The 26,758-nt window shown below is 54.0% G+C and overlaps 1 protein-coding gene across 5 annotated transcripts in view; it reads right to left on the bottom strand.

Annotated features, from left to right (window-relative positions):
- Positions 1-26,758, bottom strand: part of GDPD5 (glycerophosphodiester phosphodiesterase domain containing 5) — a 114,826-nt gene that overhangs the window by 8,074 nt on the left and 79,994 nt on the right. For all 5 annotated transcript variants that reach the window (XM_068555263.1, XM_068555260.1, XM_068555261.1 and 2 more), the window contains 10 exons: positions 21,239-21,342; positions 17,301-17,394; positions 16,587-16,646; positions 7,774-7,872; positions 7,374-7,467; positions 6,857-7,002; positions 2,887-2,969; positions 1,617-1,767; positions 845-1,063; positions 55-212 (listed from right to left, as the gene is read on the bottom strand). In XM_068555263.1, coding sequence (XP_068411364.1) covers positions 55-212; positions 845-1,063; positions 1,617-1,767; positions 2,887-2,969; positions 6,857-7,002; positions 7,374-7,467; positions 7,774-7,872; positions 16,587-16,646; positions 17,301-17,394; positions 21,239-21,342 — 1,208 coding nt within the window. The remainder of the gene's footprint in view (positions 1-54; positions 213-844; positions 1,064-1,616; positions 1,768-2,886; positions 2,970-6,856; positions 7,003-7,373; positions 7,468-7,773; positions 7,873-16,586; positions 16,647-17,300; positions 17,395-21,238; positions 21,343-26,758) is intronic.

Here is a 26,758-nt window from a genome sequence, read left to right as displayed (position 1 = left end):
CCTGAGCCTCTGTGTCCAGTCCTCTGGGTGAGCCTGGCAGGATGGGGTGGGCACCTGAGCTCCTGGCGGGACACCTGAGTGTAGCGCAGGTTCAGCCGCTGGATGTGGCCTCTCCGCAGGCTGGCAGCTGCCTCCTTCGAGCCCGATGTCTGCTGGAAGCCGGGAGCCACCTTCTGCACGAAGGGCCTCTGCCTGTCAGGCAGCCACAGGACCTGCAGGCGGGAGAGGAGCAGCCTCTGATTTCCCTTCTGTAAAATGGGGTTAGGGTGTCTATCCCTCGTGGAGCACCTGGAGGGGTTAAAAGAGGCGGGACCTGGCACGCAGTGAAAGCTTTCAGGTAGTAATCACCTCCGGCCAAGGCTGGGAATTGCTTTGGCAACACCTCAGGAAGTTTCCCCTCCAGACCCTAGTCAGGACAAGACCAATAACGCCCCAAATGTCAACTACTGTGCATGTGGCCACCAGCGTCTAGTGTGCTGTCGTAGTTGGTATTGTATTTTTCTGATCCCCAGGTATCATGTAGGTAACACTTCATGGAAGTACCATGTTCCGAAGAATCTGGCCCTGCTCCTGCCCTTTGTACGTTTTATTTTTTTTCCTTTGTACATTTTAAACAACTTTCTTGTTTCCCTCTTGGCCCCATGATGACCCTGTCAGGGAGGCGTGGGGCATGCTACCCTCATTTCACAAATGTGGAACCCTGAGGTCTGGAGAGGGGACACAGTGAGTTTACCGCTTGAGCGGGACTCCAGGCAGGCCTGGTCTCCCTGCGGGTGGGGCAGGGCTGGGCGGAGCTCAGCGCCTTGGGGACAGAGCTGGGTGCGACTGGGCTGCAGGGCCTCACCTGGTGCTGGGGGAAGCCCGAGTGCAGCAGGGCCTCCAGCGTGACGTTGAGGAAGCTGCCGCGGTAGGGGTGCTCCCGCGGCGGGTCACGCAGGTTGAGCAGCAGCGTGGCATTGCCCTTGGCCAGCTCCAAGAGTTCCATTAGGCTGCAGATGGACTGGTTTTGGGCCTCCCTGTGGTCGGACGGTGACAGGGAGCTGGCCGTCCAGAAGGGGTCCGTCTGGCAGAGACAGGGACACACGTGGTTGTCTCACCAGTCCTATGGAGCCTCCACATGCCTTCCTGGCTATGGAACTTGGAGACGACTGAGCTGCCAGTGTCGGCTGGTGTGTGCAAGTCAGGCACATTGAAGGCTGGGGCCCTGTGGGACCTCTAGGAGAACCCAACCATAACCTCTCTATCCCAGTCTGCTTGCCAAAAGAATGATTTGATTGGAACGTATCTCAGACGCCAGTCCATTTTTCTCTCAGTAGTGTTTCAGACCAGCGAACCAACTTCCTCTAGAGTTTTACAGTGTTACCGATTTTAACTATTAACTATTATAATCAAAATCAACTTCTTCTGGTAGGGGAGGCAGAACCAGAACAAGTAGTGACAGCCATGATATCTGGGCTGCAGTGGCAGGAGCCCAAGGAGGCCGCCAACCAGCCTGGCTGTGAGTCAAGGAAGCTCGGCGTGTGAAGGTCACCTGAGCTGAGGGCTGCCCCTGGCCCTCTCCATGGAGTCCCTGACCATGCTTTCCATGCCTAGGACTGGGACAGGTGCTGCCAGACCTTCAGGAACCACTGGCCAGCATTGAGCCTCTGCAGCAGGGTCCAGTTGAGCATGGAGGCGGGCCTGCGGGCGAGCTCCGGCAATTCCTCCTCCACGTTGGTGGTGCGGCGCAGGGTGGCATCGTGCATGAGGAAGGGCACGCCATCCAGGCTGTGGGAGGGTGGGGCCACGGAGTCAGTGCCCACCCAGGTCCCTCACCCGCTCCTCCCACACGCTCCTCCCCACCCACTTACACCAGCCCACCTAGGGACCCAGGCCCGCTCTGCACCTCTTTGGGCCTCAGGTTCCCCATCTGCATAGGGAAGTCAGTGGGCGGTAGGCAAATCTCTCGGCTCTCTCTGAGGGTCAGATGGGGGTGGGCACTGCTGAGGAGGGAGGGCTGAACGTGTTCTCTCAGCAACCCTGGGAGGTAGAGGCTATCTCATTTGATAATGGGGAAACTGAGGCTGGAGACAGAAGTATCAAACTCAAGGCCTACCAGCCAGTAAGTGGTGGAACTTGGCTTAGAGCCCAGTCCCTGTGATGCCATAATGAGAAGAGTGCAAATGCAGGCCCCTTTGACAAGTTCCACCTCGCCATCATCCTGGTCTACCCCACTGCTGGGGCTGCCAGTAGCCCCATAAGGTGCCTTAGCATGAAACAGTAAAAGGCACCTGTGCTCCCCCTCCTCAAGGCATTTTTCTACCATCTGCTAGAAAGTTTTGATAAATACACAATTCTATAATGTCTACAATGGGAACAGTATCCTCACACTGTGGTACCCCTGTTCAGTACCCTGCCCCCCTCCCCTTCTCAGACATGATGTTATCAGATCAGTATGGACACTTCTTGCCCTTTATACAAACACATACTTATATATCTACATGTAGAAATTGTATAGATCACTTTTATGTGGTCTTTAAAAATATAATTGACATCACCGTGAACGTATCGCTCTGCACCTTGCTGATTTCACTCATCAGAGTGTTTGCGCTCCATCTTGCTGAGCCATATAGATCTAGTCTTTCCATTAAGTGGATCTGTGGCAGGACTCCAGGTCCCTACCTCCACCCTGCTTGAATCAAGTGTCTGTTTTTTCCTCTGTTTTATATCCTGGAGTATGGCACAAAATCTATTTGCATAAACATGGTGCCTGCCCTGCAGTGGACAGTCCAAGCCTCTGCTCTCCCATCTCTAAGACTCTGGGACCAAACAGGTCTCCAGCAGAGACCCGGGTGTGGTTGCATGGAGGAGGAGAAGAGGTGCTGTCCTCCCAAGCCCCACGCTTACCTGATGGTGACGTCAGCCTGGAGTCCATACAGCTTCTGCTCTAGGGCCTTCCTGAAGGACATCAGCGTGTGCTCTGGGGCCAGCTGGGGAGGAAGGTGGTGGTGAGGGAGAGCCAAGCTTTAGCTCAAGCGCCACTCCCCAACCCACAGAAAATCTTCCACATTGGGAGGCTGGGGTAGACCTGGTTCTAATTCCCACTCCTCTAAGCAGTAGCTGTGGAGCCCTGGGCATCCACGCAGCTTCTCTGAAGCTGTTTCCTCATCTGTTAAATCATGCCTACCTCATAGATTTTTTTGGTGGGGCGGGGGGAGAGAGAAGCAGGGATGGTTAGTGTTGATGTATCTAAATGTGGGGGGTGGAGGCCTTTTTTACAGTCTTCTGCCTCTGCAGTCTTGGGCTGGGCTGAATGCCAAGTTTCCTCCTGGTTATACCTTGAGTCCAGGTGGAGATCCCCAAGGGAGAGGACAGGGTAGATAGCATGGCAGAGTTTCAGTGGGGTGACTGGTTTCTTCATCTATACAGGCATGACAAGACCATCTCCTAGACTGTTTTAAGGATTAAAAGCCCCTAGCACGTTGCCTGATATACAGTAAGTGCTTACTTAATAAATGACAACTGTTACTCTATAGCATATACATCAGAAAATCCTAGTTCTAGTCCTGACTCTGCCATTAACTAGCTTTGTGACCTTTGGTGCATCTCTTTATCCTATGGGCCTCAGTTTCCCCATTTGGTCTTTGGCGGTATAGGTACACTGTTCTCTGAGTGTCCTTCCAGTTGGGGGATTTGGGGTTTCGAGTCTTCCTAGTTGTTTGGTCTGATGATCCTGTCATACCCTTTGCTGCCACTGGGGGTCAGCACCATACCAAGGATTGGGCTAGGACCATGTGCAGTGCGGGATGCAAGACAGGGAAGACTTCTGGCAGTGAGGGATGGGTGGAAAGGGCTCCCATGGCTCATCCCATTCTCACCGAGACATGCTCATTCCCATCTTCTCTTCCTCCGGCCATGCTGTTCCCCAGCACGTAACACACTCCCCTCCTCTGGGAAGCGGCCTGGCATGGCAAGGGCTTTGAAGCTGAGAAAGAGCAATCCCCCTTCCCAGTCACCAACCTGGGCCATCACACCTCACCTTCTGGACCTCGGTTTCTTTAGCTATAAAATGGACTAATATTACCAAGCTCATAGATGAAGTAACAGACGTCAGCAGTCTCTGAAATGTGAGTTCCTTTCTTCCCCTTTCTGCAGGGCAGAGCAGCCTTGGGGGATATGCTGCCTTGTCTCCCCGTCAAGTGGGCTGGGTGAGACCCCACAGAGGCATCCAGGTGTGGACTTGGTGGGGTTCCTGCTCAATCACCTCTAAATGCCCTGTGGCCAGGCGTCCCACAAGTGACCACCAGAGAGGTACCAACACCCGCTCCCACGTGGCAGAAGGTAGACTGTGGGTAGACACAAAGAGCGTAGCAGGGGGTATGAAGACCCTTGGGGGAAGGAGGAAGTGTTTGGGAGGGGCAAAATCTCTTTTCCGGAGGCTTTTTAAACTCAGATCTCCCTGCGTTAGGTGCTGGCCTTCTTGAGAAAGAGGGTTGCTACTGCCTCAGGCCTAAAGGCAGATGGGGCTATATTGTCAGAAGTGTGCATGTGTGGGTGTGGTTGTCACAGACTCATGGTGGTGGACCACTGTGGTTAAGAGGCCCAACTTTGGAGTCAGTCTGACCAAATATAAAAGTATGCACACACGCACAGGCCACCCACATAGGAAGGACACCCCCGCCCAGGGCACACAGATACCGTCTCCAAGACGGGGATGAGCACTTGGGCTTACCACACACAGATGTGTGGACCCAGAGTCAAAACCTCCCACAGGCAGACATATACAGGTGTAGACACTGGTACTTATGCATTCACAGTGACACAGGGAGGACTTGTGTCAGACACCCACACCAGCCCCTCAAGGACCACCACCAGGATGCAATCAGCCAGATGCACAATGGGAGAAATTCTACAGGACAAATGACTCAGTTTCTTCAACAAATAAACAGCATATGGGGAAAAAAAGGGAGGGAGATTATTATAGACTAAAAGATACTTAGAAGACATCCCAGTCAGCTGTACCACGTGGACCCTGTTTGGATTCTGATTTTTCACAACTCAACTATAAAAAGATATTTTTGAGACAAAGTAAAGCTGAACACTGATTCAGTATTAGATAGTATTAAGGAATGGTTATTAATTTGGTTAGGTGTAATAGTGGCAGTGTGGTGTGGTTCTGATTTTAAAGTCTTTATGCATTAAAGATACATCCTGAAGTCAGCATGGATAAAATGATACAATACCTGGGATTTGCTTTAAAATGTTAAAGCAGGGGGAAAGACAAAGCAGGGCGATAGATGAAACAAGAATGGCAAAATGTTGATAAATGGTGAAGGTGGTATTGGATTCATTATACTATTCATTCCCCTTCTGTGAATGTTTGAAATCTTTCTGCTAAAACAACAATCCACATGGGGCCACCTCACTCCTTCCCTTTGCCCCCGCTTCCTGCCTCAGCACACCCCACCCTCTTGTCCTGTGGCCTCCAGAGCAGGTGGGGGTGGGTAATACGGGTCATGGAAAGAAAAGCAGCTATAATCTGGTGCCCTGCCTCCTGGAAGGCTTTCCTCCTAATTTATCCTCACAAAAGCCAGCAGCAGGGAGGCTTGGAGGGGACCAGCAACCCCCCAGACACACGGGCAGCATGTGGCAAAACTGGACCCCAAATCCAGATCCTCTGACTCCAAAACCATGCCCTTTCTAGCTGGTTGCCTCCTAGAGGTGCCGGGAGCAGCATGGGGTGTGATGGGAGGGCACCAGCGTCCAGCTCAGGGGCGCAGGTCTCTGAGCCTTATCTAGGAAATGGGCACAATAATGGTGATTTGCAGCCCTGTCCGACGTGACGCCTCCTTTAAATGCTTACTTCGTGAGGCCCCCTAGACTACCCTGAAATTCAGCGATACCATGGAACTCCCAATTACTGCCAAAACCAAGAAAAAGCTCTCATAGAGCCCTCAAGTGCCCCCTGGTGGTGATGAGTGGTACTGCATCTGTTGAGAACCAAAGTTCAAGGCTTCCGTAGGTCAGGAAACCCAGTCTAGAGAAGCAGGAGGGCTTGCCCGAGGTAACAGTAAAGCTTAACTCTTACTTTCTGTGAGCCAGGCTCATACCTGGGCACATCACACATGCTAACTCTTGCTTCCTGTGGCCATACGGTGCAGACACTCCCATCATCCCAGGGGACAAGATGAGGAAACTAGGCACAGAGAAGATAGAATAGGCCCTGACTCCCACAGCTGCCAGGGGGTCTGGACGCCTGGCTCTGGAGCATACTCCCTCGAGGGGAGGGCCTACTGCGGGGTCACAGGGGTGGCAGAGAAGGAGCAGGTGCTGACTTTGACTCCTTCCACTCTCCATCTCACCCCGGTGCAAATGTTTTCCTTTAGCAGTGGGCTCAGAGCTGCACCCAGCTCTCTTGCCTGCACAGCCTGGAGGGTTTTTCTGCTGCTTTGTCCCAGCCCCCGGGCCCTGCTCCCCTCCCCACACCCAGCATCTCTCTCTCTCCTGGGCCTTCCTAACCTACAACCTGGCAGTATCTGGCCCTGGCCTAAAACCCTCCTGCATCTTTCCAGGGCCCTCAGGATGAAAGTGAAATCTTTCAAGCAAGATGCCTTCAGGCTCTTCAGGACTTGATCCCATTGAAACTCTCCAGCCTTTTCACCAATCCTTTCCATTAAACCCCTCCCACGCCCACCCCCCAACACCACAACCACCAAAAAGGGCTAAAAATTGTGGCTATTATTACATTACATGTATTATATACATTTCCCTGCAAGCTCCTCCCTACAAGGAGATAGGTTTTTGCCTGTCTCCCCACTGGAGTGGCAGCTCCACCCACCCCTCACCCCAGTCTTTAGGGCCCACAAGTGGCACTCACCATGGGGGCCCCGCGGTGGCCGATGAGGGCAGGTTTGGGACCCAGGTCCTTTTTCTCCATGATGCAGGGAGAGGAGATGGTGAGAGGGGCCAGGTAGAGGGCAAACACCACGGTGAAGAAGGTACTGAGAATGGCCATCTGGGAGGCTGCAGACATGGGCCCAACCATGAGCCCTGGGCAGCTTGGGAGGGCATGCTGGATCCCTCCTCCCTCCACTTGTCAGGACCCAGATGCTTTGAGGGGACCCTGCACCAAGAGGATCCCCCATTCTTGCTAGGAAGGTGAACCTGGCCTCTAACTCACACACACATGTAGAGACACAGAGGAAGAAACATGCAAGGCCGAGGCTGCAACCTCTGTGGAACCTGCAGGCCACTCTGAGCCGGGACTCCCCACACTGACAGCAAGGGCCGCATCGTATCCCCAGGCTACCTAGGTAATGTCCAGGCGGGGGCAGGACAAGCTGGCCTTGGTACTTGGAGCGCACGGAGGGTAGGTCCTGCCCAGTCATACTTACAGGATCGCTCTGCGCGGGCAAACTGTCCTGCCACGATCCAGGAGAGTGCAGTGACGGCAACCAGGGCCCCCATGTGCAGGAATGGCGCTGTGCCCTTGTGTGCAGGAAGGGGCAAGAGAGACTGCTGGTTCCCAGCTGTGCCCAGACCCTCTGGTTACCAACGTCCTTACGGCCTGTCTCTATCCATGGGGCAGGCAAGTGTCTCCATTTTTCAGTGGAGGAAACTGGGAGTCCAGGTACCCCGGATTGTAGCACCCTCCCTGCCTCTGAGTTGCTATGTGATGTGGACCCCTCCCTACTTCCTCTGGACCTTGATCTAGAGAAATGGGAGTGACCGTAAGGCACTGTCTTGTTTTGAGGGTCCTGGGGAAGCAGCCACCCCGTCCCCACCCCCACTCACCTGCAGGGAGATCAGCAGCACCTCCCACTCGTCCTCCCACAGCTGGGCCACAGCTGACATGGCCACCACTGTAGCCACCAGGATGACCACCAGCCCTATCTGGAAGGGGAAGAGCCACCAGAGGGTCAGGGCAGCATCAGAGCCCCATCGGCCCAAGGGTCCCCAGTGTGCCTGAGAGGGAGAGCAGAGGTAGAGAGACAGAGCGAGAGGCTGAGAGGTGGAAAGGGGAGAGTAGAGAGTACAAGAGAGACCGACAAAGCAGGGCAGAGGCAGGCACTGAAAGAAAGCCAGAGGCAGCCGTGCAGAGGACAGTGAGAGAAGCAGAGGCAGGAGAAGGCAGGTGGACCCAGTGAAGAAGGGACCGCAGGAGAAACAGAAGGGAGGGTGGAGAGAAGACGGGTGGGCTGGAGCTGGGGTAAGGTGGGGTCATGGCCCCAGGGCTCAGGGTGTGAGGAGGGAATACACTCGGCAAATGGGGGGCCTCCCTGAGCCCAGTAGGTCCCGTCCCGGGCCTCGCCCAGCCACCTTTCATCCAGCGTGACAGGTGAGGAAACCAAGGCTCCCCAGGAGATGGGGCAAAGGGGGACCTGCCCAGGTTGCAGGGCAGCAGGCTGAGGAGCCAGGCCCTCTGCAGGAGGCTGACACCCAGCCCGGCCTTCAGGCTGGAGCGGGCAGAGGTGAGGCAGGGGTCTGCCCCACACGCCCCGTTGCCAAGGCCTGCTCTCAGCCTCAGCCTCCTAGCTTCCAGCCTCTCATGTGTTACAGGAGCTGCCCTCCCAGAGGAAGTGAGGAGCTCAGCTCTGATGGAACACCAGATGGATCCTTCATGGGACGGAAAGCTTTGGGGACAGATGGGATCTGAAATATGTCATGTAACACAAGATGCTCCCCCAAACTAAGTAATGCCTGGTTTCTGGTTACTCAGCCCCCCAGGGTCCCTGCCTTGGGCCCTGGATCTCACTCTGCCCAACCTCTCCACACCGCCAGGCCTGCCTCATAAAACTCAGGTCACACCTCTACCCCGAAGCCTTTCGCAGCCCCCCGCAGCCCCTCTCTCCATAGGCGCCTGCCAAGACCGCCACATCCGGCCCTCCTGACTTCCTACTGCCTGCTCCCAGCTGCTCTCTTTGCCAGCAGGGCTCTCGCCTTCTTTTTCTTCTAACAGTGCCTTTCCTGGAGACAGCAGCATTGTGAGAGCCCTCTAACGACCAAACAAGCTCTAAATTGAGTTTCTAGCTCGTCAGGGCAGAGACAGAGGCTGATCCATCTTCGTTCCCTGCCAGGCAGGGAAGATTCATCCCCGTCTGGGATTAAGTTTGCCTTTGGAGGTTTGTCGTTCCAGCCCATCAGCCTGGAAACAAATGTTCCAATAAGAAGCAGTAATAAGGCTGAAATGGATAGGAGCCCTTATGGACTGTGACATGCCGGTCCAGAGGACACGGGAATGAGAGACATGAAGGTGCATGGAGGGCCCGAGTGTGCCTGGCTCTGCGGGAGGCACTCCGCTTGCTCCTCATGTTTATCCTCGTAAAATCCCAGCTGAGATGTTATCATCTTCATTTTACACATAGGAAAATGGGGCTCAGAGAGCCTAAGGGTTTGCTTGGTCATGTAGCTTTGAAGGGGGGCAGATTCAGAAGCAAACCCCATTCTGCCCGTCTCGGAGGTCGTGCTCTTTCTGGGATGTCACAGTGCAGTGGAGGGAGCCCACGGGTGTCCTAACCATCCCTGCGCATCCTCCCAACCCGCCCACCCCAACACGCAGGCTCCCTGCCCCCTGCTGCCCTCCAGGCCATAGCAAGCATCTCTGAAGGGTCACCTCTGAGCATTTTATTACAGTATTTAACTGCTAGTGGAAATACTTGTAATAAAACTGATTTCCAAGGATCCTAATGCAATTAAAAATTTTATCCTCTCTGAATTCTGCAGTGGCTCTAGTGGCAACCTTATGCTCCACAGCATTACTGCAGTGGTCAAGTTCTGTGGGATTTCCCCACACACGCCGTGTCCTTAAGCCACGATAACAGCCCTGACTCCCAACAACTCTACCACCCTTCCTCAAGTCTGACTGGAAAGGATACATCCCACCCAGAAGGCTCAGGGGAAGCCTCTGAGAAAGCGGTCTCTGGTTTTCTGTGCTGGAGGCACTGTGGTTTGTAACGACGGTGGGAGGGGTGGAGGATACAGGAGCTACGTCCGTTCATTCAGTGAGCCTTGCCTGGGTGCTGGGACCCGGAGGAGCTGGAAACCAGCTCTGCCAACAGGTTGGCCTCTTGCAGGGGTAGCTGGAGTTTGGGTTCTGTGGTCCAAGTGGCAGATTGGCCCAGGGTTCAGGGACCCACTTATGTCACATCCCTCGGTGACTGTGCCTAATGGGGGTGGTTAACTTCTCAAAGCATGTTTCCTGAGCTGTGAAATGGGGAGAGTGAGCGCCTACCTGAAAGGGATTTGGAAAGATAAATGAGAAAATGCAAGAGAAATGCTCAGCACCATGGCTGGCACCAAAATAATAAGTGCTTACTAAATGTTAGTGGCATAATTTTTAATTTTTAAAAGTGGACATAATATCAAATAAACAGGATTATTTCAAGGAGTAAATGAAATACAGTGTGGAAAGTGCCTGACATGTAACCCAATAAATGATGGTTGTGGCACCGTACCTGACACGCAGGATGAATGTGCCTTCCTAAACCGCAGCTAGAGGGATAGAGGCTAGACACCAGGAAGAACTGTGGAGCCTGGGCCGGTTGTTTGGAAGGAAGTCTGGATTCACTGGGGGTGCTGATGGGGACGGCCTAGGGAGGTGGGAGCTGTGATCAAAGCCCCTCACAGCTGTGGCACCTGAACTGATGCTGGGGTGGTAGGTGGGGTAGGAGGGGGGGTATCTCAGGGAGACCACCTCCTATTTACTTCAAAGCCCCCAAGTACCCTTCCACCTTCTTCTTCACGTCCTGGACCCCTGGACTTCTCCTGGAGGCTCACCTGGGAGGGGTTTCTGGGAAATAGGAGCTTTGGGAGGACCGGGGAGGAGGGGGAAGGGCCCCAAGTAGACATCCAGATCCACTCACAGTACCCAGCCTGCCGCAAATAGCTCCCTCCCTGCACTGCCCAGAGGCCCTCTGTCCTCCAGCCCTCCCCTCCTCAGGACTCGGGGGGAACTGGAGACTCTCAGAATAAAGATTGTGATGAAAACATAGCATAAACTATATAGCATTAAGTATGGTACTGGTATAGGACCAGAGAGATAAATGAAAGTAAATAAAAAGCTTAGAAACGGATCTAAATACATAAAAATATTTAGTATATGATAAAAGTGGCATCTCAAATTAGAGTGGAAAGGATGGATTACTCAACAGAGAGCTGGGAACACTGAGAAGCCATCTAAAAAGCACAAAGTAAGATCACACTGTACCCTAAAATAACTTCCAAAAGGACAACAAATTTAAATGTTAAAAAAAGTAGAAACATAATTACCAAATGATACCACAGAGAAATTTTTTATCATCTTGGAGTGGGAAAGACTTTTCTGACACGAAACCCAGGAGCCAAAAAAGAGATGACAGAATCCCTAAGCATAAAAAATCCTTAAGGATAAAAAAATTCCTGTGGCAAAAATACAACAAGCAAAGTCAAAAGATGAATGACAACTAGGAAGGATGATTTGCAGTTCATCAGCCAAAGGCCTCATTTTCCAAATCTATAAAGAGCTTCTGCAAATTAATGAGCAAAAAGCAAATCTCACAGCAAAAAGGGCAAAAGATGTGAAGAGACAGTTTATAGAAAAGGAAATGTCAATGACTTAAGCAGATGAAAGATGCTGAACCTAACTCATCATAAGGGAAATGCAAATTAAAACTACACAGTATGGAGGGATTCCCTGGTGGTCCAGTGGTTAAGACTCTGCGCTCCCAATGCAGGGGGCCCAGATTTGATCCCTGGTCAGGGGACTAGATCCCGCATGCTGCAACTAAGACCCGGCGCAGCCAGATGAATGAATGAATGAATGTTTGGGACTTCCCTGGTGGCACAATGGTTAGGAATCCGCCTGCTGCTGCAGGGGACACGGGTTCCATCCCTGGTCCGGGAAGATCCCACATGCTGCAGAGCAACTAAGCCTGTGCACCACAACTACTGAGCCTGCGCTCTAGAGCCCGTGAGCTACAACTACTGAGCCTGCGTGCTGCAACTACTGAAGCCCGTGTGCCTGGAGCCCGTGTTCTGCAACAAGAGAAGCCACCGCAATGAGAAGCCCGCACACCGCAACGAAGAGTAGCCCCCGCTCGCCACAACTAGAGAAAGCCGGTGTGCAGCAACGGAGACCCAACGCAGCCAAAAATAAATAAATTTAAAAAAAAACAAAAAAAACCCCCAAAACTACACAGTATGGACATTTCTTAAAAAACTAAAATTAGGGGCTTCCCTGGTGGCGCAGTGGTTGAGAATCTGCCTGCCAATGCAGGGGACACGGGTTCGAGCCCTGGTCTGGGAGGATCCCACATGCCGTGGAGCAACTGGGCCCGTGAGCCACAACTGCTGAGCCTGCGCGTCTGGAGCCTGTGCTCCGCAACAAGAGAGGCCACGATAGTGAGAGGCCCGCGCACAGCGACGAAGAGTGGCCCCCGCTCGCCACAACTAGAGAAAGCCCTTGCACAGAAATGAAGACCCAACGCAGCCAAAAATAAATAATAAATAAATAAATATTAAAAAAAAAAAAAGAAAAATACAATTAAAAAAAAAAAAAACAAAAAAAACAACTAAAATTAGAGTCACCATATGATCCAGCAATCCCACTCCTGGGCATATATCTGGAGAAAACCATAATTTGAAAAGATACATGCACCCCAGTGTTCACTGCAGCACTATTTACAATAGCCAAGACATGGAAGCAATCTAAACGTCCATTGACGATGAATGGATAAAGAAGATGTGGTACATATATACAATGGAATATTACTTAGCCATTAAAAAGAATGAAATAATGCCATTTGCAGCGACACAGATGGACCTGGAGATTGTCACTCTGAGTGAAGTAAGTCAGAAAGAGAAAGCCAGACATATGATGCCGCTTATGTGTGGAATCTAAAAAAATGGCACAAATGAACTTATTTACAAAACAAAAATAGCGTCACAGATGTAGAAAACAAACTTATGGTTACCAAGGGGGTAAGGCAGGGAGGGATAAATTGGGAGATTGGGATTGGCATATACGCACTACCATATATGAAATAGATAACTAATAAGAAGCTACTGTATAGTACAGGGAACGCTACTCAATACTCTGTAATGACCTATATGGGAAAAGAATCTAAAAGAGTGGATATATGTATATGTATGACTGAATCACTCTGCTGTACGGCAGGAACTAACACAACACTGTAAATCAACTACACTCCAATAACAATTAATTAAAAAAAAACCTACACTGAGGTACCATTTTCACCCATTGGGACTGGCAAAGTCAGGAAATCCCTGAACACTTCATGTGCAAGGGTGATTTTATAGGCACAATCATACATTACTGAGGGAGCATGAATTGGTGGCACCTGGCAAGGAGGCAGTTTGGCAGGAACTATCCAAATTACAAAAGCACACACTCTTTACCCAGCAATTCCCCACACAGGTCACTGCCACATTGTGCAGCCAGTGAACTGAAAGTTAACTGGGATGTTGATCAAGCCCATCAACAGGGGACTGGCTAGATACCTCGGGAGCTAGGGATTAGATGGTGGGACAGGAGCAAGGGATGGACACCGATGGGCATGCTCTTATTGTACTGAAGGGGAGGGAGCTCCAAGAATTTTCTGTGGGGAGAGAGAGCGGGGAGGGGCATGATGGGGGTAGGGGATTAAGAGGTACAAACTATGATGTATAAAATAAGCTATGATGATATATTGTACAACACAGGGAATGTAGCCAATATTTTATAATAACTATAAATGGAGTATAACCTTCAAAAATTGTGAATCAGGGGCTTCCCTGGTGGCGCAGTGGTGAAGAATCCGCCTGCCAATGCAGGGGACACGCATTCCAGCCCCGGTCCGGGAAGATCCCACATGCCGCGGGGCAACTAAGCCCACGCGCCACAACTACTGAGCCTGCGCTCTACAGCCGGTGCTCCGCAACAAGAGAAGACACTGCAATGAGAAGCCTGTGCACCGCAACGAAGAGTAGCCCCCGCTCCCGGCAACTAGAGAAAGCCCTCACACAGCAACGAAGACCCAATGCAGCCAAAAATAAATATAAAAATAAAATAATTTAAAAAAATTGTGAATCACTATATTGTATACCTGTAACTTCTATAATATTGTATCTCAACTATACTTCAATAAAAAAAAATACTACCCCAAATTTTTTTTCTTAAGGTGCAAAATAGAGGGTATAATAGGCTACTACTTGTGTTTAAAGAAAAAGGAAATGTGTGTGTATGTGTGCATATATATATATATATATATATGCACACATACACACACATTTGTATGTACTTAAAATATCTCTGGAAAGATAATAGGGAGATTTACATTTTGTACTTCTTTGTACCTTTGTAATTTTGAACCATGTCAATGTATTAATGGTCAAAAGTTGGTTAAAACAAAACCAAAAAGAATAAGAATTCCTTAAAATCTTAGAATCAAATGACAGAATCTTGGAAACAGAAGGGTAGAATTTCCAGCCCCTGTTTGAATACTGAGCCCCAGGGAACTCCCTCCCTCCAGGTGCAGTGGGTCCAGCCATGGATCAGCTCCTCCTGGAAGGACCTTCCTCGTGCTGACATCTCTTGGGGGGGATCAGAGGGGAGAGGGAGGCAGGACCGGCACCCTGGGAGCTGGCACCAGTGCAGATGAAGCGACCTGAGCCCCCTTCCCCCAGGAGAAGACTCCGTGCACTGATCTGCTGCCCTGGCTGGCTCGGGCCTCCGGACGCCTCTCCACTGGGATCAAGCAGGTGCGCTCTGGCCTGCTGAGAGCCAGGCGTGCCCCGGAGGAGGTGGCTGCGGTGTGCGCCAGCCCCACCTGGGGTGCCAGCGGGTGCAGTTCTTTCAAAGTGTCAGCTTTGTAGGTGGGAGAAGAAAATCCCTCACAGAGGGGACTTCAGAAGCCCAGAGGAGATCTTAGGAAAGAGTGACAAGCAGGAGGAAGGTGGGAGGGGACCAGAGGTGGCTCACTGCTTTTTTTGTTTTGGCTGTGCTGGGTCTTTGTTGCTGCATGCGGGCTTTCTCTGGCGAATGGGGGCTACTCTTTGTTGCGGAGCACGGGCTCTAGGTGCGTGGGCTTCAGCAGTTGTGGCACGCGGGCTCGGTAGTTGTGGCTCGCGGGCTCTAGAGCACAGGCTCAGTGGTTGTGGAGCAAGGGCTTAGTTGCTCCGCAGCATGTGGGATCTTCCCGGACCAGGGATCGAACCCGTGTCCCCTGCATTGGCAGGATTCTCACCCACTGCGCCACCAGGGAAGTCCCGTGGCTCACTGCTCTTCATCCCTCCAAGATTTCAGTCCCCCGGGTCTAACTCCTCAGTGCCAGATCTCAGAGGCCCCCTGGATGCCCACAGGCCCCTCCCGCTCCACAAAGCCCAACTAGAGCTCACCACATCCTTCTTCCGGTTCCTGCTTCGTATCTTTCTAGCTGGAAGTGAGCGCCTCCCCTCAGAGTCACTCTGGACCCATCTCATGGGCTCGTGGTTATTTCTGGACATTTCTGCCCCTTCCTAAATGGCATGCTCACTCTGAGTCAGGCTCTAGGAAAAGAGGTGGCCCGTCCTTTCCTCCAAGGCCCAGGTGTTCCTGGGAGGGAGAGGCTTTCTCTTGGTCAGCTCTGTGCCACCGCCACCCCTGCGCCCGCTAGGCCCTCAGAAAGAGCAGGCATCAGCCACATGTATTCAGCACCATGCGTGCCATGAACAGTAAGCAAGAGAGCCAAGGATCTGGAATGTATGAAGCCTCTTTGCTTTGGGCCCAGTCCTGCGTGGGGCACCAGGGACACGGAGGTGGACAGTCAGTTCTGGTCTGCACGGAGCTCCCAGACCAGGCAGGGCTGGGGTCAGGGAGCCAGATGGAAATGGACAATGAGATGTCAGGACTGTGGCAAGGGAGCCTGAGGGGGCTGGGGGAGCCTGAGAAGTCTTGTGTCGGTGGGGAGGAGAACCAAGGAAGGGTCCAGAAGAGAGAGAAAGGGAGGAGTGAAGGGGTAAAGCAGAGAAGAGGCAGACATGCTGGGAGGGCCTGAGATGTCTCATGTGGCAGAAGCTGAGGGTGACAGTCCCATGAGAGCAGTTGGGAGACCTCAGCTGGGGCCAAGTCACGCAGAGCCTTAATGCCGGGTGGGGGAGTTTGGATCACCCTGGGAGCAATGGAAGTGGTGGGAAGGGCTTTAAATTGGGAAAAATATCACTGGATCAGAGTTTTAAAAGGAGCTCACTAAAAAGGAGGAGAGGGTGAGACTGAAGGCAGAGCCAGCCAGAGGGCCGGAGCTGTGACCTATGCTGGTTAAGTGCATGGCTACAGAGCTAAGATCCTGGACCCTCCACTTATTAAGTGGGAGACCTTGGGTGAGTTACTTAACCTCTTTGTACCTCAGTTTTCCCAACTGCAAAATGGGATCGTAACAGTACCTAACGTCGCAGGGCTGCTGTGAGGGTTAAATGAGTTAATACAGTCTAGACCGTGAGAACAGTGCTGGGCACACAGTGAGTTCTCAGTGTTAGCTACTAGAACAATTATAATCACGATGCAGGAGAGGGAAGATGTGTCCAGGTTCCTCCTCCGCTGCTGCGGCCTCCGGCCTCCCCGCTCCTCCCGAAGCCCCCACGGAGGCAGCCCTTACCTTGTGCAGCCAGTGCAGGTTCATCTGCTGCCCCACGGCAATGTGACATAGTGCCAGGACCTGAACAGGGGGCCCACAGGGCTAGAGTCAGGCACCAGGTGTGACCTGGAGGTTTCTGCCAGTTCCCCAGACGCCCTGCTCCCCACTGTTCTCTGGGCCCGGCTCAGCCAGTCAGCAAACCTCCCTGAAGGCGATGGGAATGCCCAGCCCTGCCCAGCCCAGCCCAGCCCAAGCCTGGCCTCCTCCCAGATTATTCCAGGCCTCCAGGCTCCTCCTCCTCTAGGATTTTTCCCTCAAGAGGTCACTGGGCCCTGCTTCACTGGGACTGCCCAATTAATGTTTTGGGAGTTTCAGGCTCCAGGATTCTGAAGCAGACTTCAGCCTTGTCTCCCAGGATGCCCCAGTCCAGCCTGGGGACTAACCTGAGTCTGAGGGAGTAGCGTATTGGGAGCAGGAACCAAAGCAGAAGTTCCTGGAAGAGGAAGTCTGCAGTGGGGCCTAACGGTGGGATGCTCCGCGGGGTCGGGGGAAAACATGCCAGGATGGGGCAAAGCGAGAGGACCCCCCACCTTGAAGGAACCAAGCCCCAGCAGCCAGGAGAAAAGCCAGCTGCCCTCCTCAGACCAGGGCGGGCCCCTCCGTCAGCCCAGCACAGGCCAGGTCTCCCTTCCCCTGGGCACAGGGCCACCTGCCCTCTGAGACAGCCCCACGTACCTGGAGGCCTGCGACGTAAGTGAAGGCAGCTGCTGTGGTCATGAGGATGGGCACGGACCAGTCGCTCCAGGAGCCCGTGCGGTTGTAGAGGTACCTGCCAGGAGGAGAAGGGGCAAGGGTCACACCTCCACCAGGGAGCCAGGACGCTCCCTCGGGCCAGCCAGCTCTCAGCTCTCACGCGGCCCGCTCAGTGACCTGGCCCTGCCCGCTCAGTGAGGAGGTCATTGTCTCCCTGGTCATAGGTCAGCCTCTGGAAGGCTCACGGGGGACACCTGGGCATGCCAAGAAGCATGAACAAGAAGACAATTCCCCTTAATTCTACTGCACAGAAGTAACCATCACCAAAACTTTGCTGACTCCTTCCAGTGGGTTCCCCCCTCTGCTTATATATATATATATATATTTTTTTTTTTTTAAGAAGGCTGCTATTTTATAAATTTATTGTTTGTTTATTTATTTATTTATTTATGGCTGCATTGGGTCTTCGTTGCTGCGCACAGGCTTTCTCTAGTTGCGGCAAGCGGGGGCTACTCTTCGTTGCGGTGTGCAGCTTCTCATTGTGGTGGCTTCTCTTGTTGCAGAGCACGGGCTCTAGGCGCTCGGGCTTCAGTAGTTGTAGCACGCAGGCTCAGTAGTTGTGGCTTGCGGGCTCTAGAGCGCAGGCACAGTAGTTGTGGCACACGGGCTTAGTTGCTCCGCGGCATGTGGGATCTTCCCGGACCAGGGCTTGAACCCGTGTCCCCTGCATTGGCAGGCAGATTCTTAACCACTGTGCCACCAGGGAAGCCCCCCCCCCAACCCTGCTTATATATTTGTGTAAACAGCAAAGCCGGGACCCCACTGCGTACAGCACAGCAGTCAGAGTTCAGGCTTTAGAGGGAGGCACACGCAGATTCAAATCCCCTGGCTTGCAGGACTCTGTGGAGGTGACAGGCTCCCCTGAATCTAAGATGCCATTGATTGTGACATTCATCTCAATTTCAATGTTAACACGTGAAAAGATGAGGTCTTAGGATTGATAAAATGTAATACCTGACTTCCCTGAGCCTTAGTTTCCTCACCTACAGGATGGGGATAACAAAGTGCCCTTCATAGTGTTTCCTGAGGATGAAGTGAGGTGAGGAACATGGTAAGTACTCAATTCTCTGCTTCTTATTAACACAGCATTTACTGAAGTCACTAAAATCCTGAGGAAATGTGATTTTTTTAATAGTCACGTGGTCTTCTATTGAATTAATGTACCATATGAAGCCAACTTCCTACTAACGACAATTAATAGTTTCCAATTATTCACTATCATAAATTAACAGTTTTTTTTTTTGCACATACCTTTCTGTATTATTAATTATTTCCTCGGGATAGACTCCTACAAATAGGATTACAGGGCCACAGGGAATGAACTTTTTAAGGCTCCTGATAGATGCTGCTTAGTTGCTCTCCAGGAAGACTGAACCACCCATATCCTCCCTGTACAACTGGGCAAAGTGAGGCTCAGAGAAGGCAGCAACTTGCACACGGTCGTCAGAGAAACTGAGCCGGCGCCAGGCAGCTTCAGGCCTGCTGCCGTCTTGGGCCTGGGCAGGGGGCTGGGAGGGGACACCAGGAGGACACTATGGGGCATCTGCCCTCCCCTGGCCCTCACCCTCAGATCCCAGTGGAAAATCTGTTGGGGAAACTGAGGCCCAAAGGAGGGTAGGCCCCGGCCCTGGTGACTACTCCTGCAAAGTGTTCTGGCTCCACTTGTCTCTCCCTTTTGGCAGGGAGCCCCCCGCCCCGGATGGCAACAGCCCAGATGGTCCCTTCCTGGCTTTCCCTGTCTAGCCCTGACCACCTCGGTCTCACTCACCTTCTCTTGCTTCATGAGCTATCCCCGGAGACTCTCTAGACCCTGAGGACCAGGCCAGGGGCTCCTGAATCCCAGCACAGACTCCAGGAAACTGAGGTGACAGGGTGAGGGGGCTGCAGGTCCTCAGGCCATCCCTAAGCCCCAGGCAGCCCTTCCCTCCGCAGCCTCCTCGACAGGGCAGGCCTCCATCCTCTGCTTGAGCTGCCCAGTGACAGGGAGCTCACTCTCTGGGCAGAGTTGGGTAGCTCCGTGGACAGCATGATACAGTCAGGGAGGTTCAAGTCCCTGTCCCAGATCTGACTGCATCTTGCTGTGTGACTTTGGAAAGGCTATTTAACCTCTCTGAGCCTCAGTCTCCTCGACTGTCCCCAGTATGTGCATTTGGCACCAACTGGTTGTGTGGCCCTGGGTGAGTCCTACCCCTCTCTGGGCCTTAGCTTCTCCTTCTGTACATGTTGTGGGTAGACCATCACCTGGGCAAAAGACCTGCAGTTCAGCAGAACTGTCCAAGGTCTACAGTCGAGGGCCAGCAGAGAATGTTCCCATTTGCCCACAGCAGTGCCTGTGCTTTGGATACCTGAAGGATGAATAATTGATTTATGGCATTTAATAAAGGCCAGGGGCCACCTCTGGGACTCGGCTGGGGCTCCAGCTCATCTTGCTGGGCTGCGGCGGGACGGCAGCCGGTCCTTTATTGCGCTCATTAATAACAGAAGCACAGCCTAGTGCCATGCAGAGGGGAGTGGATGCTCAGGCTCCATGAACCGAATCTTAGGATCATCACAAAATCCTAGAACCACAGCCCATCAGAAGCCCAGAGTCCAGAAATCCTAAATTCTAACATAATGGCAGCTGGAGATTCGGCCTCCCAGGAAGCAGCCCTCGGGTTTAGGTGAGCTTGGAGCCCTCTCGTGTCCATCATCTTATTTCATCCTCAGGAAGACCTGATGAGGTCAGTTATTGAGGACTCACACTTATGTGCCCATGGTCACACTGAGCTGAACTTCTTTTTTTTTTAATTTATTTATTTTAAATTTATTTATTTATTTATTTATGGCTGCATTGGGTCTTCGTTGCTGCGCGTGGGCTTTCTCTAGTTGTCGCGAGAGGGGGCTATGCTTCATTGTGGTGCACGGGCTTCTCATTGCGGTGGCTTCTCTTGTTGCGGAGCACAGGCTCTAGGCGTGTGGGCTTCAGTAGTTGTGGGACGCGGGCTCAGTGGTCGTGGCTCGCGGGTTCTAGAGCGCAGGCTCAGTAGTTGTGGCGCATGGGCTTAGTTGCTCCGCGGCACGTGGGAATCTTCCCGGACCAGGGCTCGAACCCGTGTCCCCTGCATTGGCAGGCGGATTCTTAACCACTGCGCCACCAGGGAAGTCCCTGAACTTCTAACCAAAAGGAAAAGGCAGCACTGGATGGAGAGGGACACTGGCTCCCAAGCCCCAGCTCTGCCCCCCAACTGGTTGTGTGAACGTGGGCCTCAGTTTCCACACCTGTCAATGGGGGAGTTCCCACTAGAACCGAGGGAACGTCCCCTCCTCTGTGCCTTTCACTGTTTAACAAAGGCAGACAATGGGGGAGCGGGGTTGGGGGTGAGGAAGAAACAGGTGCCCTTGTGCACCCAGGTACCAGCCTCGGCTCTGCCCTTGGACCCGAGGCTGCTGTCCACAAAGGACCCTGAGCTTTCCTAGAACCACCTACCAGCCCTGCCCAAGGCCCTGCTCAGGGAGCTAGGAGGCCTGGGGTCTGGGGCCACCTTCTCTGCTGAGGCCTTGGTCTCTTTGGGCCTTGGAGTCCTTGTCTACAAAGGGGTCCAGAGGTCCCAGCCCCCAGCTGAGCCCTGCCCCCACCTTACATTCCGATTTTCATGAGAGCAGCATGAGGAAGGAGTTCCCTGTTCTCCCCAGCTGGTCTCAGCTCCTCGCTAAGCCTCTGTTCTCTCCAGAGGACTGTGCCCCCAAGGCTATACAGAGATTTGGTGGCAGAGCCCTGAGGACCAACCTGGGAGAGTGACTCAAACCCAAGCCCTCCCCCCACCCCGTCTCAGCCGCTGGATGACCAGGCCCCAGGCCCCCGCCCCCTGATACCCACTCACCAGTTGAATTCATCGTAGTCGTTGTGGACTTCCCACCAGAAGTACAGCCAGGTGAGCGTGAGGCCGAAGGTGAAGGTGAGGAGCAGGAACCAGAGGCGCTCCCACTGGAGGGGCCAAACGAGGAAAGGGGTCAAGCGGGGCAGGGATGGCCCCTCAGGCCACCTGCACCCAGAATCTTCCCACCCCTCCCCCTTTGCAGCCCAACTGCCAGGCAGGGATTACTGCCCTCTTCACACGGGTGGGGACCTGAGGCTCAGAGAGGGAAGTGACCTATCCAACATCACTGAGCCCGAAGTCACAAAACAGTGGGGAGCCAGAGCTGGGCCCTTTGTGCTGCAGCCTGAGGCCCTTCCGGTGTGCACCAGTCTCCAGGAGCAAAGGCCATATCTGCCTAAGCCTTCACACTGGGAGGGTGAGCCGCAGTCTGAGGGGTCACATTCCTCACCTCCTTCCCTCCTCACACATGCCTGCAAAGTAGGTGTTCTTCCTCACCTCTGCCCCCTGCTACACAGAGGCCCAGAGAGGTGAAGTGACTTGCCCAAGTCACACAGCAAGTTAGAAGAGGATTACAGAGCAGTGCCCCAGCCTCTCGAGTTGAAGGAATGCGGTGTTCTACAACCCCCAGCAGGGGTGGCCTCTCTCTCCTGGCGGGGGGGTGGGCAGGGGGGTGCTGACGCCACCTCTGCTGCTTCCCGAGAGGTCTGCAGGCACTTCCGCTGGGCCCTTGGGCTCATCTCTGCTTTCATCCGTCCCCTTATCTCAGAAGCACAACAAGCTTGGAACATCCTGCTCTCTGGGAAACTGCTGAGATCATCAGTACAAACAACAGCCCTTGAGGGGAAGTCAGTGCAGGAGACAACCAAGACCACCCTCCACCTTGAGGGGCTGGAGGGCTTGGAGGAGCTCAGCATCTCTCACCCAGCCACTTCCCGGGCCCCTTGCCGGGCTCCCCGCAGCTTTCCGGGCTTCTTTGATCCTTCCTGCGCCGGACAGCCAGCTTGGAGCTACGGTTCTAATCCCAGTTTAACCTCTTGATGGCTCCATCTAGAAAGCAACCGCTCTCTGGTCCATAGGGCAACCCTCCTCCTCCCGGAGGCCTGCCCTGTCCCAGCAGGGCGAATCCCGTCTCCTCAGAGCTTCCATAACTGTTGCACCCATGTCGGTTAAGGCACAGACCCTGCAGTTCTAGAACTGTCCTTCTGTATGTCGGTCCCCCCTGCTACACTGTAGGCACCTTGAAGATCTGGGTGGTCTTCACATTCCCAGGGTAGGTGGCAACTTAGGAAAGATTCGATAGTGGGATGGCAGGTGAGCAAAGATCCTCTCTCCTACTCTGGCATGAGTATGCCCACCCAGGAGAGATTTCACCGGGGGCTTACCACCCTACCCCCACAGAGGAGCCCTTGGTCTTTTGTGAACCCCGAGCCAGCAGCGGTGAGTGGCCATCTGTCCACAGAGCTCACTCTGCCTCAGCAGGTGCGAGGCCTCTGGCCACAGGACAAGGTTCTGAGAAGGGCCCGTGGGAGGGGTAAGCCTCCGCCTATGATGGGTCCTGTCCCAGGCCAGCAGCATGGAGTCCCGTGGGACCAGGGAAATAGCTGCAGGGACAGTGGCAGGTAGAGAACACGCCACAGGTGCCAGGGGGTGGGGAATGTCCTATGGTGATGTGTGATGCAGGACCCAGGGGCAATTCTGACAGGTGGCCAGAAAGACCGCAGGTGTCAGGAGGGCCCGCAGCACACAGGGGTCCTGTGCACTAAGGGCCATGGTCCTCACTTGGCTGGATCCCGAGAGTGGGGCAGGGAGGACGGGGCAAGAATGAGGGGCTACCGCCCCTCCCTACCCCTGGGAACCGCAACAAAGAACTAGGACCCCCATTATTGGAACCAGGCATGAGCTGGGGCTGGGGGCCACCCAGGGATGAAAGTCCCGGGAGCTGAAAGCCAGAGGTCCCATGGCCACAGGGAGCCTGTACATGGGGATGAAGAGGCCCCATCCACAGTAGGGATGGAGGGGGCAGGTCACTCTAAGAACAATCAGAGGAAAAAACTGAATGGCAGGGGCTGGAAGAAAGGGGAGGAAAGGCCAGGAACTGGGGGAGGAAGTGGCCTGGGGAGCAGCTGCACTGACAAAGAGGCTCCAAATGGCACTAATGGTCCTTGTCAGGGCGTGTTACAGGAGAGGGGCCTGAGCCAGCTCCGCCCCCCAACAGGCCAGCCCGGCCCTGCTCCAGAGAGGCAGGCTGTGAGGCCACGGCCACGCTGGCAGGGATGGGGGAGCCATTGGCCCTCCATCACCTCCCAGTCTGTACAATGCCTGGGTATTTATCCCCAACTCAGAGCAAACAAAGACACCAAGACTCAGAGAAGGGCCACCACATATGGCTGAGCAAGAAGTGCCAACACTAAGAAGTGCCACTCACATCATGGTCACCATTGATGTCCTTATTTGTCATGACAGTTTTCTAGCAGATAACAGTCAAGATCCCTGGGGAAGGGGCACTCTTTGCTAATTTGCACAGAGGCTCAATATGGATGATTGGAGGTGAGTCAGAGATTGAGCAGTGTATACAAGGTGACCAAGTCGGGGAGCAGTGGAGGTGGGGTTGAATGCAGGTGGCCCGGCAGGAGGCAATCCTCTGCCGCCCCCTCGGGAACCAGCCCCTCACAGCTCTCCCAAAACCCACCCTTGCCCTCTGGGACCCAGGCATGTTAATCCCAGACCCAGCTTGGCCCCCTGAGAGTCCTTTATCCTCTCTTGCTGGAGTCCACACCCTAGGCCAAGCCTTCTTCTCCTTCAGGAAGCTCTCCCATCCCTCCTGCTCCCAAGACCTCCTTTTCTTTTTTCTTTTTGGCCATGCCGCGTGGCATGTGGGATCTTAGTTCCCCTACCAGGGATCGAACCCACGCCCCCTGCAGTGGATGTACGGCAGGGAAGCAGAAGTCTTAACCACTGGACCACCAGGGAAGTCCCAGGACCTCCCTTTCTTAACTGCTTCTGCACAGACTCTTGGTACCCATCAACTTGACTGTCAATCACATTCCAAATTGTGGCGGTGGAAAGAGCCCAGGCTCGAGAGGGAGACAGACCTGGCTCTGCCACTTGGGTGAGTTACTTAACCTCTCTGAGCCTCAGTTTCCTCACCTATAAAATGGGAATAACACCCCCTACTGTGGAGGGTTGATGTTCAGTGAGGTGATATACATCAAGCGGCACACAGTAGGTGCACACTAAGGGACAGTTCACTGGGCTATGGACTCCTTCAGGGCAGGGATGGCTGAGGTATCTCTGTGCACCCTGGGCCCACATCCCTCGGATCACAAGGCGGTGCTCAGACATGGTGTGAGGAACAGAAGAAGGTGTGGACGCGGTGGGGATGCAGGGAGGTCTCAGGGCCACCAGTGGACAAGGACATCATCCAACCCCAGATTTATCCTCAGGTGAAGCCTGGGGTCCCCAGGGAGCCAAGGGAAGGAGCTCCCATTGTGACACCACAGCCCCTTCCTTCCAGTCTTGCAGCTGCCTGGGAGCAGGATGACGGTCAAGGCGCAAGGAAGAAGGGCTGAGAGCAGCTGGGGAAGGGGACGGGCCCTGGCTGCGGGTGGGGCAGGGGGCTCCATCCCTGTTACAGGGGTGACTGTGGCGGAGAATCCCAGAGGCCCGGCCCCATCCCGTCTCCTCCACTCTTGCCCCCACCCTCCAGGAAGACGAGACCCTCCATCCCACACCGGGCAACCGTATGCCAGTTTCTCCTGCTCACTGTCTCCCGTTGGCTGTCACGTCTTCTCCTCACCCCTCTTGTCTCTGTCGCACCCCCAGCCTTCTGCATTTAGAGGAGAATGTGTGTGTGGACAGAGAGCCTATTAGCAGCTGGGGCTCACAGGGTCACAGAGCGCTGCAGCCACAAACCCCAGCCCCGCACAGGACGCGTGGGCACAGGCCCCGCTGCTGCCGCGTGCTGCCCGCTGTGGGCCCCTGCCCACCCCAGACCGTGGCCCTGGGCCAGAACACACACAGACACTGCTCACGTTGCTGGGGTCCCCCCGGGGTCTGGAGCACCTCCCCTGGGTCCCCAGAATTGACCCTGGAGACTGAAATCTGCGTCAGGACGGCCCCTGAGCGCGAGCCGCCTCCCCGCCCTTGGTGCCAGCATGACCTCAGGTTCACCGGCGGAGGCAGAGCTGTCTCGCTGGACTCCTGTCCCCTGCCTGTCCTCCGGGGCCGAGACCGCCTCCGCGGCCTCCAGGACAGGACCTTGCCCTGCTTCTGCTCCCACAGAGATGGGCACTCTCCCTGTGGGTGCTGCCAGGCCCTCCTCTGGGCTGAAAATTCTTCCCTCTGAGACAGCAGCCGGATAGAGGCAGGCTGTGTTTGGGAGTCCAGGAACACTGGGTGTGACTGGCCACCTACTAAATGGGTGACCTTGGAGAAGACATTGCTTTATCCTCCCTGAGCGCCGGCTTCCTGCTCTGTAAAATAGGGACGACAGTGTTGGACAGAAGTATCTGGCAACGGCAGGGTGTCAGAAGTTGTTGCCCTTGCCTCCATCCCTGCCTGAGGTGCAGCTGATTTCTGCCTCCTCGGCTGCCACCGTGCAGCTGGTTCTCTGACACCACAGAGAACAAGTCCAGCAAAAGGGCAAGAACACTGGGGTCAAATGACCAGGGCGTGGGGGAATACAATCAAGAGCTGGATTTTCATTCCCTGCCCTCTACCACTAGCCGCCTGGCTGTGGGCCAATCACTCAGGACCTCAAGCCTCAGCTTCCTCCTCTGTTCATGAGGATGACATCACCTCTACCTCACAGGAGGACTGCCAGGCTCAAATGGGATTACAGATGTAAGCTGTACGTTGCCAAATCCATGATCGTTCCTGTAATTATCATTTCGTGTCTGACAGCCCTTTAATTACGTGAAGACAGTGATCAAGTCTTCCCCGCCCCCAGCTCTACATCACATTTCCCCAGCTGATGAAGACAGCCAAGGAGATCACCTCCTCCCAGCCCAGGGTCGGTGCCAGGGTCAGGGGGATGCAGAGGTCAGGCCCAGCTCTGCAGGCTGCAGTCCTAGGAGCCAGCACGGCTGAAGGAAGAAGATCCCACATCGCTGGCCACGGAGGACAGAGCCCTATGTGAGCACTTAGCAGAGTTGGGGGTGGGGCAGTCCTAAGAGCCCTCTACCTGCTCCTTCGCATCTTGCCCTCTCCACAGCTCTGCAAAGCAGACGGAATAGTCGGAGGAAACCAGGGCTCAGAGAGGGGAAGTGAGCTGCCCAAGGTCACAAAGGGCAAACATAATGATGGAGCCAGAATTCACACCCAGCTCTGGGTGCGTCCAGCTTCTTCAACTATCCCAAAGCAACAAGAAGCAGGACATGTAATTATCCTTGTCTGACCAAGGAGGAAACTGGCTCAGAGAGGCAAGGCCTTGCCCAAGGTCACACAGCAAGTCACAGGCAGTGCCAGGGCAGGAACCTTGGAATTTCAGAGTTAGAAAAGATTTCAGAGATCATCTTGCCTCAT

The sequence above is a fragment of the Eschrichtius robustus genome, chromosome 11 (genome assembly GCF_028021215.1).
Source record: "Eschrichtius robustus isolate mEscRob2 chromosome 11, mEscRob2.pri, whole genome shotgun sequence".
NCBI classification, from domain to species: domain Eukaryota; kingdom Metazoa; phylum Chordata; class Mammalia; order Artiodactyla; family Eschrichtiidae; genus Eschrichtius; species Eschrichtius robustus.
The sequence above is the reverse complement of the archived record's forward strand: the minus strand, read 5'-3'. Positions and strand labels throughout refer to the sequence as shown.